This window comes from Pan troglodytes, chromosome 12 (genome assembly GCF_028858775.2).
Source record: "Pan troglodytes isolate AG18354 chromosome 12, NHGRI_mPanTro3-v2.0_pri, whole genome shotgun sequence".
NCBI classification, from domain to species: domain Eukaryota; kingdom Metazoa; phylum Chordata; class Mammalia; order Primates; family Hominidae; genus Pan; species Pan troglodytes.
Window position 1 is genome coordinate 23666886 of NC_072410.2, and position 16342 is coordinate 23683227.

At 39.2% G+C, this 16342-nt stretch overlaps 1 protein-coding gene across 14 annotated transcripts in view; it reads left to right on the forward strand.

Annotated features, from left to right (window-relative positions):
- REV1 (REV1 DNA directed polymerase) overlaps positions 1–16342 on the forward strand; it is an 89475-nt gene that overhangs the window by 14597 nt on the left and 58536 nt on the right. For 9 of the 14 annotated variants that reach the window (XR_001715951.3, XR_008546311.2, XM_063789480.1 and 6 more), the window contains exons 2-3: positions 10457–10520; positions 12819–12945. The exons of 3 other annotated variants lie outside the window; for them this stretch is intronic. Coding sequence is in view for 7 of the 11 variants with exons in the window: in XM_016949097.3 (XP_016804586.2) it covers positions 10457–10520; positions 12819–12945 (191 nt within the window). In the remaining 4 variants the exon portion in view is untranslated. Of the gene's footprint in view, positions 1–10456; positions 10521–12818; positions 12946–16342 lie in introns of those variants that run through there. 2 more of the 14 variants (XM_063789481.1, XM_016949096.4) reach the window with 2 other exon arrangements.

A 16342-nucleotide genomic window follows, 5' to 3' on the forward strand; every position in this document is an offset into this window, starting at 1 on the left:
AGCAAGCATTAGGTCATATCTTGTTCTCTTCCTTATTTAAAAGTGTTTTTATCCTTCTCAGCATTCCACAAGTTACTTCCTCCTTCCTTTGTTCTCCTCCACCTTTGCCTCTTTTAAAAAGTTCTAAGTTGCTAGCCAATCGGAACAAATACAGAATGTGAGGTCCCGTTCCAGCCAATGGAAACCGGACACAGCAGTATGATGGACGCATCAGGTTATAAATGACCCTGTCTCCTTTGTTCGTTATACTCTCGTGGCAAAACTGCTGGCGAGTGTACCTTTTCTGCAGGAAATAAAAATGGCCTTACTAAATAAATTAAATTTATGTTCAAGTGCTGTTTCTTTATGGCACCGGGGAACAAGCATTTCAAACAGGTCCAACTCTTTCCACATACGGAGGAACTAAAATATGACTGATTATGACTTGCTTAAGTTCAGAGAACCGGTTAGCAACAAAGTTGATGCTGTCTTTGAATCTCTACTTCTTTTTTTTTTTTTTCTTTTTTGAAACGGAGTCTCACTCTGTTGCCCAGGCTGGAGTGTAGTGGCACAATCTCGGCTCATTGCAACCTCTGCCTACCGCGTTCAAGTGATTGTCGTGCCTCAGTCCCCCAAGTAGCTGGGATTACAGGTTCCTGCTACCATGCCCGGCTGATTTTTTTCTTTTTAATAGAGACAGGGTTTCACCATGTTGGTCAGGCTGGTCTCAAACTTCTGATCTCATGTGATTCGCCTGCCTCAGCCTCCCAAAGTGCTGGGATTACAGGCGTGAGCCATCGCGCCCGACTTCTGCTTATCAATATGGACTAGTTGGGGTCTAGATGGAGCTTAATTGTAGGACCTGTTTTCTTCCTTAGTTTTGTTACATATATGGCTCTATTATGATCCAGACTGTTGCTAGATTACCTGGTGAAGAAGCATCTGTTTTGTTGAATTGTGTTAGGTTACTTCAGTTCAATAGGAGTATTCTTAACTTTTTAGCAGTTCATATTGATACCATTATTATTTTTTCCATTGAAGATTTGGGAACATAATTTTGTAGAAGATGAGTATAATTTTGTACCACAAGCCAGCAGTGCAGCCTTATAGAACTTTTTAGCTTCTCTACCCTAGAAGTCAACTATTGTGTGCAAAATAAATAGTACTTGGCTGACTCACTCTATGGATGAGTTGTAAAGATAAATGGTAGATGTAAAGGGGTCTTGGAAAACTAAGGACACTTCAGAAGTGAAAGGTATTACTAGTAATGTGAAATGTAAATAAATTAAATTTGAATGTTAAAAATTAAAGGAACACTAAAAGGAAGGAAATATAAAGTGTCAGTTAATAGGTGAATTTTTTTAGGTGGTAGGAATTTGGGTAATTCTTTCCTTTTCTGTTTTCTGTATTTTCCAATTTTCTGCAATAAACACGAATTGCTTTTATAAATACAGCAAGAAAAACTATTTTTGAAAAGGAACACCTAGCAGGATTGCATACTGTACTTAGCATTACAAAGCAGTGTATAAACACAAGTCAGTGATGAAGGAATAATAGAGAATGTCCCAAGAAAAGATGGAAAGATCATACTTACTTCAAGAAAAGGCTTATGTACCAAAACCTGTAATTTTTTCTGTGGAGAGTGCTGTGTGCCACTTTGATAGATTGAAGTTCTTTGAAATCTGTGTTTATCAAGATAGTATCTCATCTGGTACAGAAATTGTTTTATTGCAGCAGAAAAAATTAGCAACAGGAAAATGTTTCAGTATGCTGAAGGTGTAAAAAAACCACATAAAGTGGCAAAAATGGGTTTTATTAGGTTAGGAATAAAGCCTGATCTAAATATCTTAGACTTGTATATTTTTAAAAGATATCTTAAATACATGAAAGACACGCAGCACTATGCTTAGAATGTGAACTGTTGGCTTGGTTTAGAGTCAGTCACTAAAAGCAAGTACAGGTTTCCAGAGCCAGTACTTGTACTTCTGGGAAATTGTGCCCTTCACCTAGGTGTCTGAATTTTTTTCTTTTTTCTTTTCTTTTCTTTTTTTTTTTTTTTTTTTTTTTGAGACAGTCTCGCTCTGTCGCCCAGGCTGGAGTGCAGTGGCACGATCTTGGCTCACTGCAACCTCTGTCTCCTGGGTTCAAGTGACTCTCCTGCCTCAGCCTCCTGAGTAGCTGGGACTACAGGCATGCGCCACCACTCCCAGCTAATATTTTTTTTGGATTTTTGGAGACAGGGTTTCATCATATTGGTCAAGCTGGTCTCAAACTCCTGACCTCAAATGATCTGCCCACCTCAGCCTCCCAAAGTACTGGGATTACAGGCATGAGCCACCAGGCCCGGCCTTTTGTTTTGTTTTATATACTTTGGTGAGAGTCCCTTCAAGATCAAAACCTGACCAGTTTGTGGGATGTGCATGTCTGTAGTGCCCGTACAACTTCAGCAATTGTTTGAAAACTGTAGCCATAGACAATGATGGTCTGTAAGGTTGAATCAAAACAAAACCCACAAACAGCTGTATTTTTATATCTAAATGTTACATAAAAAGCTGTTTGTGCTGTTAAAACTTTTACCATTAAAGGACAGAATAAGAGCACATTGGAGCAGACTGTTACCAAACTTTTTTTAGGGCATGCGTGCTAGCACTTTATGTACTTAGTCACTCATAAAGGCAATAGCAATACCTGGTTCTTGTAAATTCTACAAATGGCCTCCCACTACTGCCAATTCAAAGTAAAAAACAAACAAAACACCCAGGTACTGCTGTACAGATTTCTTGAAGTAGCCTTTTTCCCAGCTTTGCACCCCACCTGAAGATCCTGTCCACTGCAGCTTGCAGGTGCCTATGCAGTGTTTCCAGCTTCAGAACTACTTTTTTAAAAAACTCTTTTCTTCTTAATTGTGGTACGATACATATAAAAGTTTACCATTTTAACTGTTCAGTCACATTAAGTACATTCACATTGTTGTGCAACCATCACCGCTATCCATCTCCAGAACTCTTCACCTTGCCTGAGACTCTACCTGTTAAACAGTAACTCCACCCGCAACCACCATTCCGCTTTCTGTCTCTGAATTTAACTACTTTAAATACTTCATATAGGTAGAATCTTACAGTATTTGTCTTTTTGTGAATGGTTTATTTCACTTACCATAATGCCTTCAAGGTTCATGCAAGTTGTAGCACGCTTTGGAATTTCCTTCCTTTTAAGGCTGAATAGTATTTCGTTGTATGTATATACCACATTTTGTTTACTCATTCATCTGTGGATGGACGCTTGGGTTGCTTCCACCTTTTGGCTATTGTGAATAATGCTTATTAATATGAATGTACAAATAAATATCTCTTTGTGTCTCAGGTTTCAGTTCCTTTGGATATATACTCACAAGTGGAATTACATGATAATTCTATTTCAGATTTTTTGAGTAACTGCCATACTGTTTCTCATATCAGCTGCACCATTTTATATTCCCACCAACAGGGCTCGGGGGCCCAATTTCTTCCCATCCTTATCAACACTTGTTTTTTGTTTTTTGTTTTTTTAATAGTAGCTATCCTGCTGGGTGTGAGGTGGTATCTCATTGTGGTTTCTATTTGCATTTCCATAGTGATTAATGATACTGAACTTTTTTTGTGTGCTTATTGGCCATTTGTCTATCTTCTTTAGAGAAGTGTCTGTTCAGATCTTTTTTTTATTTCTTAGTGGCGTTGTGTGTTTATTATTACAGTTTATGGTAGGAGTTCTTTATATTGGTAAGTGTATGAACCCCTTATCAGATATGATTTGCAGATATTTTCTCCCATTCTGTGGATTGCCTTTTAACCCTTTTTTGCCCTGTGATTCACAGAAGTTTTAAATTTTGATGTAGTCCAGTTTATCTGTTTTTTTCTTTTGTTAACATTTTCCCCAAAAAGTCATTGCAAAATCCAGTGTTATGAAGCTTTTATGTTTTCTCCTAAGAGTTTGATAGTTTTAGCTCTTATATTTATGTCTTTTATACACTTTGAGTTTTTTTTTTTAACATGGTGTAAAGGTCCAACTTCTTTTGCATGTGATATCCAGTTTTCCTATCACCATTTGTTGAAAAGATTGTCCTTTCCTCATTGAATGGTCATGAAGAGGTTCTTTTAAACACAGATGACCCTGGGTTGGATCATACCTTAAGCCCTTTATTAACCAGTTCCTTAGTTGTCAATAAATGCCTTAGCAGAGAATTGACAGCTAAGTAAGATAAAGAGGCACTGAAAACAGAGAGGTGTTGAGTAGAGATATGGCAGGGCACCAAAGGCAAATTGTGTTTCAACCTTGCCTAGATAAGGGGTGGCCACAGGCTGCTTTCTTTGCATTTGTGTCATATTCATGAATTATGTTATGCTACTATAATGTGCACATTCATTCATTGCATATTCTTTGCATGTCAATTCGTAACTACATTCAGTAAATATTTCTTAGATAACTATTACATAAAGATAGGATAAACCTCTTTGGAATGCTTGTTCCCTGGTGCTGTAAAGAAGTAGCACTTGAACATAAATTTACTTTCCTCAGCAAGGCCATTTTTATACTTTCTGCAGAAAGGGTACACTCGCCAGCAGTTTTGCCATGAGAGTACACCGAACAAAGGAGACAGGGTCATTTATAACCTGATGCGTCCACCCTGCTGCTATGCCCGGTTTCCATTGGCTGGAACAGGACCTCACATTCTGTATTTGTTCTGATTGGCTAGCAACTTAGCCAGTCTTTTTTTAAAAGAGGCAAAGGCAGAGGAGAACAAAGGAAGGAGGAAGTAACTTGTGGAATGTAGAGAAAGGTAAAAACACCTTCAAATAAGGAAGAGGAACAGGCTATGACCTAAGGCTTGCTTGGACCAGTATAAGCTTGCCAGGGCAAATATTTAGGCTAAATTGTGGGAGCTAAGAACATAAAGTACATTGATTCCTTTATTACGGCTAGCAGATGTTTAAGAATGTTAGCACGGGTCTTTGAATAAATTTTGCTTCTAAGAGAAGTTACTATTTATTCCTAATTACACGGGGAGGAAAGTCTGAAGAGGAACCTCTACTTTGCTTTTTACAAATGTATACATTTATATATGACTGTATTAATAAAGACTGATTAAAAGCCACTCAAAATGAATTTCATTAGTTAATCAACAGACTTTAGAGTTACAGATATGTAACCATCAGATTAACACTGAACATTTGAACATTTTGTGGATATGTAGTGGAAGTTTTTCTAGTGTGTGATGAACTGTTTAGAACCTTGTAATGTTAGTAATTATTTTGTAAATAGATGAAATATCTTTTTTTTTTTTTTTTTTTTTGAGATGGAGTCTTGCTCTGTTGCCCTGGCTGGAGTACAGTGGCCCGATCTCGGCTCACTGCAAGCTCCACCTCCCGGGTTCACGCCATTCTCCTGCCTCAGCCTCCCGCATAGCTGGGACTACAGGCGCCCGCCACCATGCCTGGCTAATTTTTTGTATTTTAGTAGAGACGGGGTTTCACCGTTTTAGCCAGTATGGTCTCGATCTCCTGACCTCGTGATCTGCCCGCCTCGGCCCCCCAAAGTGCTAGGAAATATCATTTTTACATGAAAATGAATGTTCCTGGTGATAAACATAATTCTCGGGGTAGATAGTAAAATCTACCAATAACTATAGTAAAAAGAAAGCAGAATAAAGTTTAGAATGAACTGATAGTAGTGTGTTCCAGCAAAAGATAAAACATTAGGAAAAATGCATGCATAAGTAGTCTTGTTATATTTTTAAATAAGCATGTCCTTGATGAGACTCTTGATAGAGTTTTGAACATCCCTATTGAGAGAATGGAAAGAGGAAGTCTTGTGTAGGCATTCAGGATCCCTGGGCTCCTCATAGACAGAGCTGCTCTCCCATTTGCCTTAACCTTACCTCACCTGGCTAGTTGTTACTGCATGTTAGCACTGGGGACTGGACATGGCTGTATTGACAGCCTGTAATTCAGTTGGTCTTTATAATTTGATTACTTGAGTTTTAGCTCGTAGGTGAGTTTTAGCTTGTGAACCTTTCGAGGGTTGGGAGATTTCCACATGTGACTGTCTTACAGAGTCACATATGGAAACAGAAAAGAACCAAGAAATTTTGTACTTAGTTTTTAGTTCATTACTCTTAGTTATCAGTCTTTTTCAAGTTGTCGTGCTTTTTCTTCAAGAACAATCTTGTTCAGACCCTAAACCTAAAACTTACGGGGGAAAAAAAAGCATGGCTGCTAAAATTGAAGGTGGGTTTAGAGACTGGAACCTTGCTTGCTTGCTGTTTTTACCCCCAACTTTTTTCTTCTCCCCACCATATCCACCCTTCATCCAGTCATGGCCCCACAAAGATTATTCTGCAGTCGAACTTTCTTGTTTTATAGGTGAAGAAATGTTAGGCTCAGTGCTGTTAGACTCACTCCAAATCACATTGTTAGGCAGTCGTAGAATTGGGATTTGAGTCCGTATCTAGTCTACTGTTATCATTATGTTGTAGACCATGGATAACTGACTTAAAATAATGATGTTCCCTGTGTTATAGTTTTCAAAGGGTTTCCACATGTGTAGTCTCACTCGATTTTCACTCTGTAGACTGGCAGAGTAGATTACTATAACAGTAGTTAATGTTTATTGAAGGTGTACCCTAACTGTTAAGGGTAAGGGTACTTTTGCATTCATGTATTCACTCTTCATCCGTTTTTTAAACTAATTTTTTGAAACACAGTAATTGGCTGCCCTGTTAAAGTTACTGGATAAGGAGAGATTGGCAGGTTATTTTAGGTTGTGAATCACAGTTTCAGAAACTGTTATCACATTCCTCAAGGTCATCAAGTTATGTGGAATTAAATTGGGAGCCTGGTCTGCAAGAGTTCCTCTGAAAACTAGAAGGCAATTTTTGTTTACAAGTCTAGCTTGATAATTGGATGGTTTGTCAATACAGGGCAGTCACTTCTTAGTGAGTAGGTTTAGTCAAGAGGACACATTGTAATTCAGGAGGTTGCTTGGAACAGGATAAAAACAGAGGGAGTGTGTTATTTCTGAAGGATATTTCTGTCAAGTAGTGGTATCCTGATTAAATGCCCTCCTCCGTTCTAGGGAAAGTCCTATTTAAAGAAGCAAATCAGTCATCTTAGTGTGGAGAACTTTTCCCTGGATGTGATTACAGAGGCATTGGCGGAGTCTCTTTTTCGAAGATCCCTGCTGATTAGCAGAAACAGCCCCCATGCCTGGCTAATTTTTCTTTCTTTCTTTTTTTTTTTTGAGATGGAGTTTCGCTCTTGTTGCCCAGGCTGGAGTCCAATGGTGCAATCTCGGCTCACCGCAACCTCCGCCTCCCAGGTTCAAGCGATTCTCCTGCCTCAGCCTTCCGAGTAGCTGGGATTACAGGCATGCGCCACCATGCCCGGCTAATTTTTTATTTTTAGTAGAGACAGGGTTTCTCCATGTTGGTCAGGCTGGTCTCGAACTCCCCGCCTCACATGATCTGTCCACCTCGGCCTCCCAAAGTGCTGGGATTATAGGCGTGAGCCATCGTGCCCAGCAATCTTTTTGTATTTTTAATAGACACAGGATTTCACCATGTTGGCCAGACTGGTCTCCAACTCCTGTCTTCAGGTGATCCACCCACCTCGGCCTCCCAAAGTGCTGGGATTACAGGGGTGAGCCCCCGCGCCTGGCCCATGATCACCTTAATCTGTTTTCAGAGATTGAAATAATGAATACAGTTTCTGCAAAGTTTGGTCTGTCTACTTCCAGTTTCTTGTTACTCATAGGGTTCTGATAGCAATTGCGGCAAGCTGTATCCTTGGAAGACCCTTGGACTCTACTTTTTCTCTCCTAGCACTGTTTGTCAGAAACTTTGCCCAGTCTCCCAGCCACTCTTCTAGGATTGCCAGATGTTCTCAGAGGGAAAAATAATCTGGTTTGGGGAAGAGAGGTGGGGTGGCAGATCTCTGAAGATTTTTGTCCTCTTTGGAATGTTGGCTAGTAATTTTTGACTGTTTGATTTCTGGATCAATAGGAGTTTGTTGTTCATGAGTCAAGTTATTGGAAATGACGAAGCTAAAATTTTCAGTCCTTCATTCTTTCCTTTTCCTTTTAAAGTTTTAAACATTTGTCTGGAATAGTTTTGTTACTTTGGAGTTGGGGGAAAGAACCCTTAATAGCTGTTTTTTTTTTTTAATTTTTGTTTTTGTATTATAACTGTGTTTCATGCTTCTAGCCTCATTAAACCATCATTAAGGAATTTTCTTATTGGCCTTGTGCAGTAGGTATACAACAGACGTTACACAACTGGATCTCTTAAATGATTGGGCCACCAAATGTATTAAAATACACTTTACTCCTTTATTTACCTTTATTTAACAGTTTAATAGCTGCCTTTAATTATCGGGGTATGTGTTTTTAGTGTATAATGGCCAGAACTCCCAAACTCTTTACTTGTTCCAGCAGGTGTATGGATTCAGTTTACATGTAGTCCAGTGCTGTGTGTTAATGTATCTCCCAGATTTCCTTTAAGGGCTGAAGTCTGTTGGGACTGGACAAAGTGAGCCTCTTGAAAACAGGAGAAATATTTAACAGAGCATGTGGTACTTCTGGGACTTGATAATGAGCACATTGGGTATTCATGCTCCTCCTACCTTCATCAGACTTAAAAAAGAAATCTCTCCTCAGGGTTAATCAGTTTACCACCTTTTCTCGGAGCACCTTGCACATGCCCCTAAAACGTTTGTATTATCTTGTCTCTCTGTTGGGACTTAACCTTTTGACAACACTTCTGCATGTCTTTTAGGCATCTTTTAAGGGTGACAGTAAAAATTCAAATTGTTATAAATGTCAACAAACAAAAACCAAATCCTGCAGTATGCTAAGAATAAAAATATTCATAAGAAAATATCTGCTGGCCAGGCATGGTGGCTCATGCCTGTAATCCTAGCACTTTGGGAGGCATAGGCGGGCAGATCACCTGAGGTCAGAGGTTCAAGACCAGCCTGGCCAACATGGTGAAACCCCATCTCTACTAAAAATACAAAAATAGCCAGGCATGGTGGCAGGTGCCTGTAATCCCAGCTACTCAGGAGGCTGAGGCAGGAGAATCACTTGAACCCGGGAGGCGGAGGTGGTTGTGAGCCGAGATCGTGCCACTGCACTTCAGCCTGGGTGACAGAGCAAGACTTTGTCTCAAAAAAAAAGAGGCCGGGCGCGGTGGCTTACGCCTGTAATCCCAGCACTTTGGGAGGCAGAGGCGGGCGGATCACGAGGTCAGGAGATGGAGACCATCCTGGCTAACATGGTGAAACGCCGTCTCTACTAAAAATACAAAAAAAAAAAAAAAAAAAAATAGCCGGGCGTGGTGGCAGGCACCTGTAGTCCCAGCTACTCAGGAGTCTGAGGCAGGAGAATGGTGTGAACCCGGGAGGCGGAGCTTGCAATGAGCCGAGATTGCGCCACTGCACTCCAGCCTGGGCAACAGAGCGAAACTCCGTCTCAAAAAAAATAATAAATAAAAAGAAAGAAAGAAATTATCTGCTAATGTGTGTGGGGTAAAGTGTCATGGTTTAAGGTGTTGTTAAGTAAAAAATTCTCATAGATCATATCAGAGCTGATTTGACGTGGATAATATATAAGGCTTCATATGGTAACCATTTGATACACATGTATATAGTTACTAGAAGAAAATTATCTTAATAGAAGTCATATTAATTTTGTTAAGAATAAATGTAGTCATAGCCCAAAATGTAGCTGTTTGTGTTAAAAGGCTTTGACTTTACAAGGGGTTTCATTTAGCCTCTTTTTATGAATTATATATTTTGCTAGCCACTGAGCCAGCTGCCACTTAATGTGAGCCATCATTTGGTCATCCTGGTGGTTTTGTAGTATAGTTAGTTAAGTAAGTGTTGCCTTAAGGAGAATGACAGATTTACTATTATAGTTTATTATCAATGATAATCTTTTCTGCATCATTTTTAATTGACTTCTTCTAGGGCTTTGGCAGAATATGTGAATCAGGCTATGACTGAACTCTTAAGTGTCCAGTATGTAATAGCAAAGACAGAGTTTAAAAGCCACACTATAGGACAACTCATGAAGGGAAATATTTTGTTAGATTGTCTTATATAATGGTAACAAGTAAAGTAAGCATGGCCATGTTAGTTGGATTTGGTGTTTTATGTAAGTGAATGTTAGGATTGGTGCTCAGGAATGCATAAAGATATTTTTCTATTGAATTTTAAATATAAGAGTTACAATTTAAACATGTGTAGGAGGGTGTTTTATAGACAAATTTCACTTGTAAAGCTGGAGAATGGAGAACTTCAGAAAAAGTTTACTTAATATTGTATTCTTGACTTTCATCAGTTGGACATTTGAATTTAATTTCTCATTTTCTTGATATTGAAATAAAATATCATTTAGGAATACATGATGTTATAAAATTGACATTTTTTTTTCCTCCCCAATACAGAAGCTCCACCATGAGGCGAGGTGGATGGAGGAAGCGAGCTGAAAATGATGGCTGGGAAACATGGGTGTGTTTTAAAAGAGTAAAAATAATTATATCGAACTGTCTAGTTATTTTTCATTCTTCTATTATAATGTGGTTTAAGTTGTTTTCTAAATTGTAAATTACTTTAGACACCAAATCTTTGAGTTTTCACAGTGTATTGAAAGCCTTATGATGTTTATAAACTTTATCCCCTAAACTTTACTCTCAGGAATTTTACCCTGAGGAAATAAATACGCCTAGTGCACAATAATTTACTATATGATGATTTTATTGCAGCATTGCTAATAATACTGAAAAACAGGAAAACACATAAATATCCAATAATAAGGGATTGGTCAAATAAGTTATCTGTGTATAGTGGAGCACTGTACAGTCATTATTCAGCTTTATATATCTCAACCTGGAAGGATAACCTTGACTAAAACAATGTGTTACAAAGAAGTATTTTGTATGATTATATGTTTGTAAAACCTCTGTGCTCTGAGTTATGGAAATAAGCTTTGAAAACAACACCCCAAAGTTTTAATGAATAGGATTATACCAGTTTTAATTTTCTTCCCCATATTTCCTGTATTTTCTGAAAAGAAACTTCATAGTGAGCATATAATATTTTAATAATCAGCAAAAATAATGCAGTCATTTCCATTTTGGGAAAAAAACATCATGTACTTCTAGCCACCTACACCTTTAATTTAAAGACCTAATAATTGAAATCAAGCTTAATTATATCAAAGTTCAGGAAAAGTATAGTTGAATCCCTACATCTGTCAAGATGTTTAGCAAAAAAAATTATTTTTTAATATTTATTGTGAGGTGGATGTTATCTAATGAAAGTTAATATTACTATCAAATAGATTGATTAGATCCAGAATTTAGCCACTGGAGCATTCATCGTATTCTTTTCCATGTGTAGGGAGGACTACACTGGTTTATCCAGTTGCCTCATTTTTACCTGAAATAATTCATTTTAAGCCCTCTGTATGTGGGAGATAGTGGAAGCCAGTCTAAAATATGCTCTGAGGTTGGGCGTGGTGGCTCACACCTGTAATCCCAGCACTTTGGGAGGCTCAGGCAGGTGGATCACCTGAGGTCAGGAGTTGGAAACCATCCTGGCCAACATGGTGAAATCCCGTCTCTATTAAAAATACAAAAATTAGCTGGGCATAGTGGTGAGCACCTATAATCCCAGCTACTTGGGAACTGAGGCAGGAGAATTGCTTGAACCTGGGAGGCGGAGTTCGCAGTGAGCTGAGATCGTGCCTCTGCACTCCAGCCTGGGCGACAACAGCAAGACCCTGTCGAAAAAATAAAATAAAATATGCTCTGAGACCACTTGTCAAATTTGTAATTGGTTTAAACTTTGGTGTAGCTTGCTCAATTGTGTACATACGAACAATATTTTGTGATATTACTATGTTTTGATATGCAGTTTTGCTCTTGTTGTCCAGGCTGGGGTGCAATAGCATGATCTCAGCTCGTTTGCAACCTCCACCTTCTGGGTTCAAGCGATTCTCCTGCCTCAGCCTCCTGAGTAGCTGGGATTACAGGCATGCACCACCACGCCCGGCTAATTTTGTATTTTTAGTAGAGACGAGGTTTCACCATGTTGGTCAGGCTGATCTCGAACTCCTGACCTCAGGTGATCTGCCCACCTCGGCCTCCCAAAGTGCTGGGATCACAGGTGTGAGCCACTGTGCCCAGCCAGTATTATTATTATTGACTTAGCTTTTTTTAAAAGTAACTTTTATAATCATAAGAATGTAATAAAATTAAAACTTGAGTTGATAGAGGGAAAATTCTTCTTTGACCTATGTGTTTTATTTATTTATATTTATTTATTATAATTTTCTTTTGAGATGGAGTCTTGCTCTGTCACCCAGGCTGGAGTGCAGTGGCGCCATCTCACCTCACTGCAACCTCCACCTCCTGGGTTCAGGCAATTCTCCTGCCTCAGCCTCCCGAGTAGCTGGGATTACAGGCACTTGGCACTGCTCCCGGTTAACTTTTGTATTTTTAGTAGAGACGGGGTTTCACCATGTTGGCCAAGCTGGTCTCAAACTCCTGATCTCAGGTGATCCGCCTGCCTCAGCTTCCCAAAGTGCTGGGATTACAGGTGTGAGCCACTGTGCCCGGCCCAACTTTCCTGTTTTATTTATTGCCTTGCCTTATGGTTTATGTTTATGAGGTCATCATTATGTTCTGGTCACTAGCGCAGAATAAGGTCCATTTATTTATTTAGTTTTTAAAATATAATTTTTTTTCAAAAAAGGGGGGAGAAAATGTAACCTTTGTGATTGGTTTACCTTTTCTTTAATTCTAGGGTGGGTATATGGCTGCCAAGGTCCAGAAATTGGAGGAACAGTTTCGATCAGATGCTGCTATGCAGAAGGATGGGACTTCATCTACAATTTTTAGTGGAGTTGCCATCTATGTTAATGGATACACAGGTTGAGTACTTTTTACTTAACCCTATTTTGGCATGTATTTTTATTAGGATTGAGAATGATTTGTTTTAAAATTCTATTTTTACTCATTTATTATAGACAAATGATTGTAAGATGAGAAGAAATAAATCATCTGCTTAGATACTTCTTTTTCCTTTCCATGTTGCTTTTACCTGCCATTGTCTTTAACTTTTATCAAAGTACATAGTTTCAAAAAGTCACATGAGGTTTAAAATGAAAAACGGGAAATTACCACACATGGGTAGTAGGACTTGTAAACTGTGAGCTTCACTGTAGGTCCATTTCATTGGTAAATCTCTAGATGTCATTATCCATAGGTCCTTTAGGGTGGGGTGGTGTGTGGGAGTGTGTCAGTGTCAGATTTCTTAGAGAAGAATCTTTTACTCTCTTGTCTGTAGAAGAGTGTAAACTGCCAGCATTTGGGTCGCCAAGCAGGGAAGGAAAGGACCTGAATTCTCACAGTTTAGGAAGTAAAATTTCACTTAGTCTCTCTATTCATTTTCTCATTCCTACCTCCTCCCCACCAGCTGTGCCTATTGTCATTGAGTCCGGTATCTGGAAGGGGTAGTGTAGTCTTTATTCTTGGTGAAAGGAAAGAAATGTGCAAATTCTTGTTTGCCTGTTGCACAGTTTCAAGGATGAATTTATCCACACATCCACTTTTGAAGGTGCCTGTGTGTTTATTTCATGACTTTCTCTTTGTTTTACTGGTAACAAGCAGCTTCTTTCCAAGCTTCCATATGGCCAGCTTCAGTTTTATCTTTCGCTGAACTGTAAAGTCGGTTAGCACTTGCCTGTTAGTTACCAGGTTTTCTGCCTAAATTTTTCTCTATTTTCTTGGGGATTCTTCTTATTATCATTTCATTGTATTTTTTGAAGTGAATGGCTGTAAATATTTGTGTCAGTCTGTTACATATTCCCCTGTCCCCTTCTCAACTGGCTGATACCTGCTATCTTTCAGGTCTCCGTGCCTCGCTTTCCCTTGATAGTTTGACTGTCTTCATACTGATTTAGGTGACTTCTTGTGCTCTTCTGGAGCTATGGCTCCCTGAATGAATCTGCATCTTAGAATTCTTTAGACCTTTCCATAGTTGTCTGTTTCCTGGACAAGAGCTGGAGCTACATTTTCATCACTATATCCTTGGTGCCTCTACAGTGACTGGACACAATCATTCAGGACATATTTGTTGAATTGGAGTTAAGTATTAATTAACTGGTACATTTATCTGGTTTAGTAAGAGAAGAGTGTGTTGCTTGTAATTAAGTGTTTTATTAGGCATCATTGATGATGAATTTAGTCCAAGAATGTCATCTCAAAATAAATGCTGGTGCAGCATTGGGAAGTTCACATGCAGAAAGCTTGTAACTTTTCTGTGTAGGAAGGTATCCTGACAAATTCAAGCTCTGTGGACTTCCTGAGATGCTCTATGAAAAATTAAAACGTTAATGAAAACAGATAGGCATTGCTTCTTACATTAGCCAGTCATGGAAGTCTCCAGTTCAAGAGAGCACCCTTATTCACATAGGAGGAAGAAAAAGAGATTCTTTGTGTGAGGGAAGAAAAATGAATATTGCAGTAATCACTTTTTCGATTGAGAATCTGGAATTCTAAATCTGCTTTTATCACTAATTTTTGTGTGTAAAACATTTTCTGTTTGGATCTGTTATTATCTCTATCCTTTTCTGCAGGATAGAGATGATAATATTTTTGCTCTTGTTATTAAGATTTCATTATAACTGTACAAATAAAGTTCCATTATGCTGAATTTCACCGAGATATCCAAACTGTGGTGCTGTAAAATAACTTTATTTTTAGAAAAATTAAGTTTTAGTGAATACTTTACAACTTTATAGATAAAACAGCATTAACAATTAGCAAGTAAAAATAACTCTTTAGATGTAATAAGACAAGTAGGAGGTGCTATTTTGTTTTTGATTTAAAAAAATAAGCTTTATTTCACAGTCTTGAGGTGTACTGGTCAGCTATTTTGTAAAATGCCTATATATATATTTTGGTATCATCTTTCTTCTCCATTAGCATGTAAGCACCAAAGGTGCAGACTTTGGTCAGTTTTGCTCATTGCTATTGTGAAAGAAAGTTTTCAGGCCAGGCACGGTGGCTCACGCCTGCAATCCCAGCACTTTGGGAGGCCGAGGCGGGCAGATCACAAGGTCAAGAGATCGAGACCATCCTGGCCAACATGGTGAAACCCTGTCTCTACTAAAAATACAAAAATTAGCTGGGCGTGGTGACGTGCGCCTGTAGTCCCAGCTACTTGGGAGGCTGAGGCAGGAGAATCACTTGAACCCGGAAGGCGGAGGTTGAAGTGAGCCGAGATCGCGCCACTGCACTCCAGCCTGGCGATAGAGTGAAAAAAAGAAAATAGAAAGTTCTCTGAGAAGGAATTTGGAGGAAAGAGACTTCGTTCCAGTGAACAGTTTGCAAACCTGGGAGATGCAGTTTTCACTGAAAGAAGCTGTGGTGTCCCTTCTTGTTGATTCTTAATCATGCTCCCCACAAACTGTAATAATCCAAGTGTTCTTGATTCCTTTAAAGCTCCCAGTTCAGCCATTTGAGCCTCTCATGATTTCGTAGTCCCTATACCTTCCAACCCAGTTAACATTGAACTTGAACTTGGAGGGAAGACCCTCTAATAGTTCACCTGTCAACCTATTCTTCCCTTCACCTGGCCCCAAAAATGTTTTTTGCTTGTTAAGATTGACTTCTTTGCCTTCTATCCTTTTTGTTTGTTTTGTTTGTTTCTTTGTTTTGAGATAGGGTCTCCCTCTGTCACCCAGGCTGTAGTGCAGTGGCACTATCATGGCTCACTGCAGCTTCAGCATCCCAGGTTCAAGCCATCCTCTCTCCTCAGGCTCCCAAGTAGCTAGGACCCAAGTGTGTACCACCATGTCCAGCTGATTTTTTAATTTTTTGTATAGATGAGGTCTTGCTGTGTTTCCCAGGCTGATCTGAAACTCCTAGGCTCAAGCGATTCTTCTGACATAGCACATAGTGATACTGTGAACCCTTTACCCAGTTTCCCCAAATGGTAATATGTAATAAACTTGCAAACAGTGTCACAACTGGGAAATTGATACTGATACAGTTAATATACAGAACATTTCCACACTACAAAGATCTTTCTTTTTTTTTTTTGAGACAGAGTCTCACTCTGTCACCCAGGTGGGAGTGCAGTGGCGCGATCTCGGCTCACTGCAAGCTCTGCCTCCCGGGTTCACACCATTCTCCTGCCTCAGCCTCCCGAGTAGCTGGGACTACAGGTGGCCACCACCACGCCTGGCTAATCTTTTGTATTTTTAGTGGAGACGGGGTTTCACCGTGTTAGCCAGTATGGTCTCGATCTCCTGACCTCGTGAT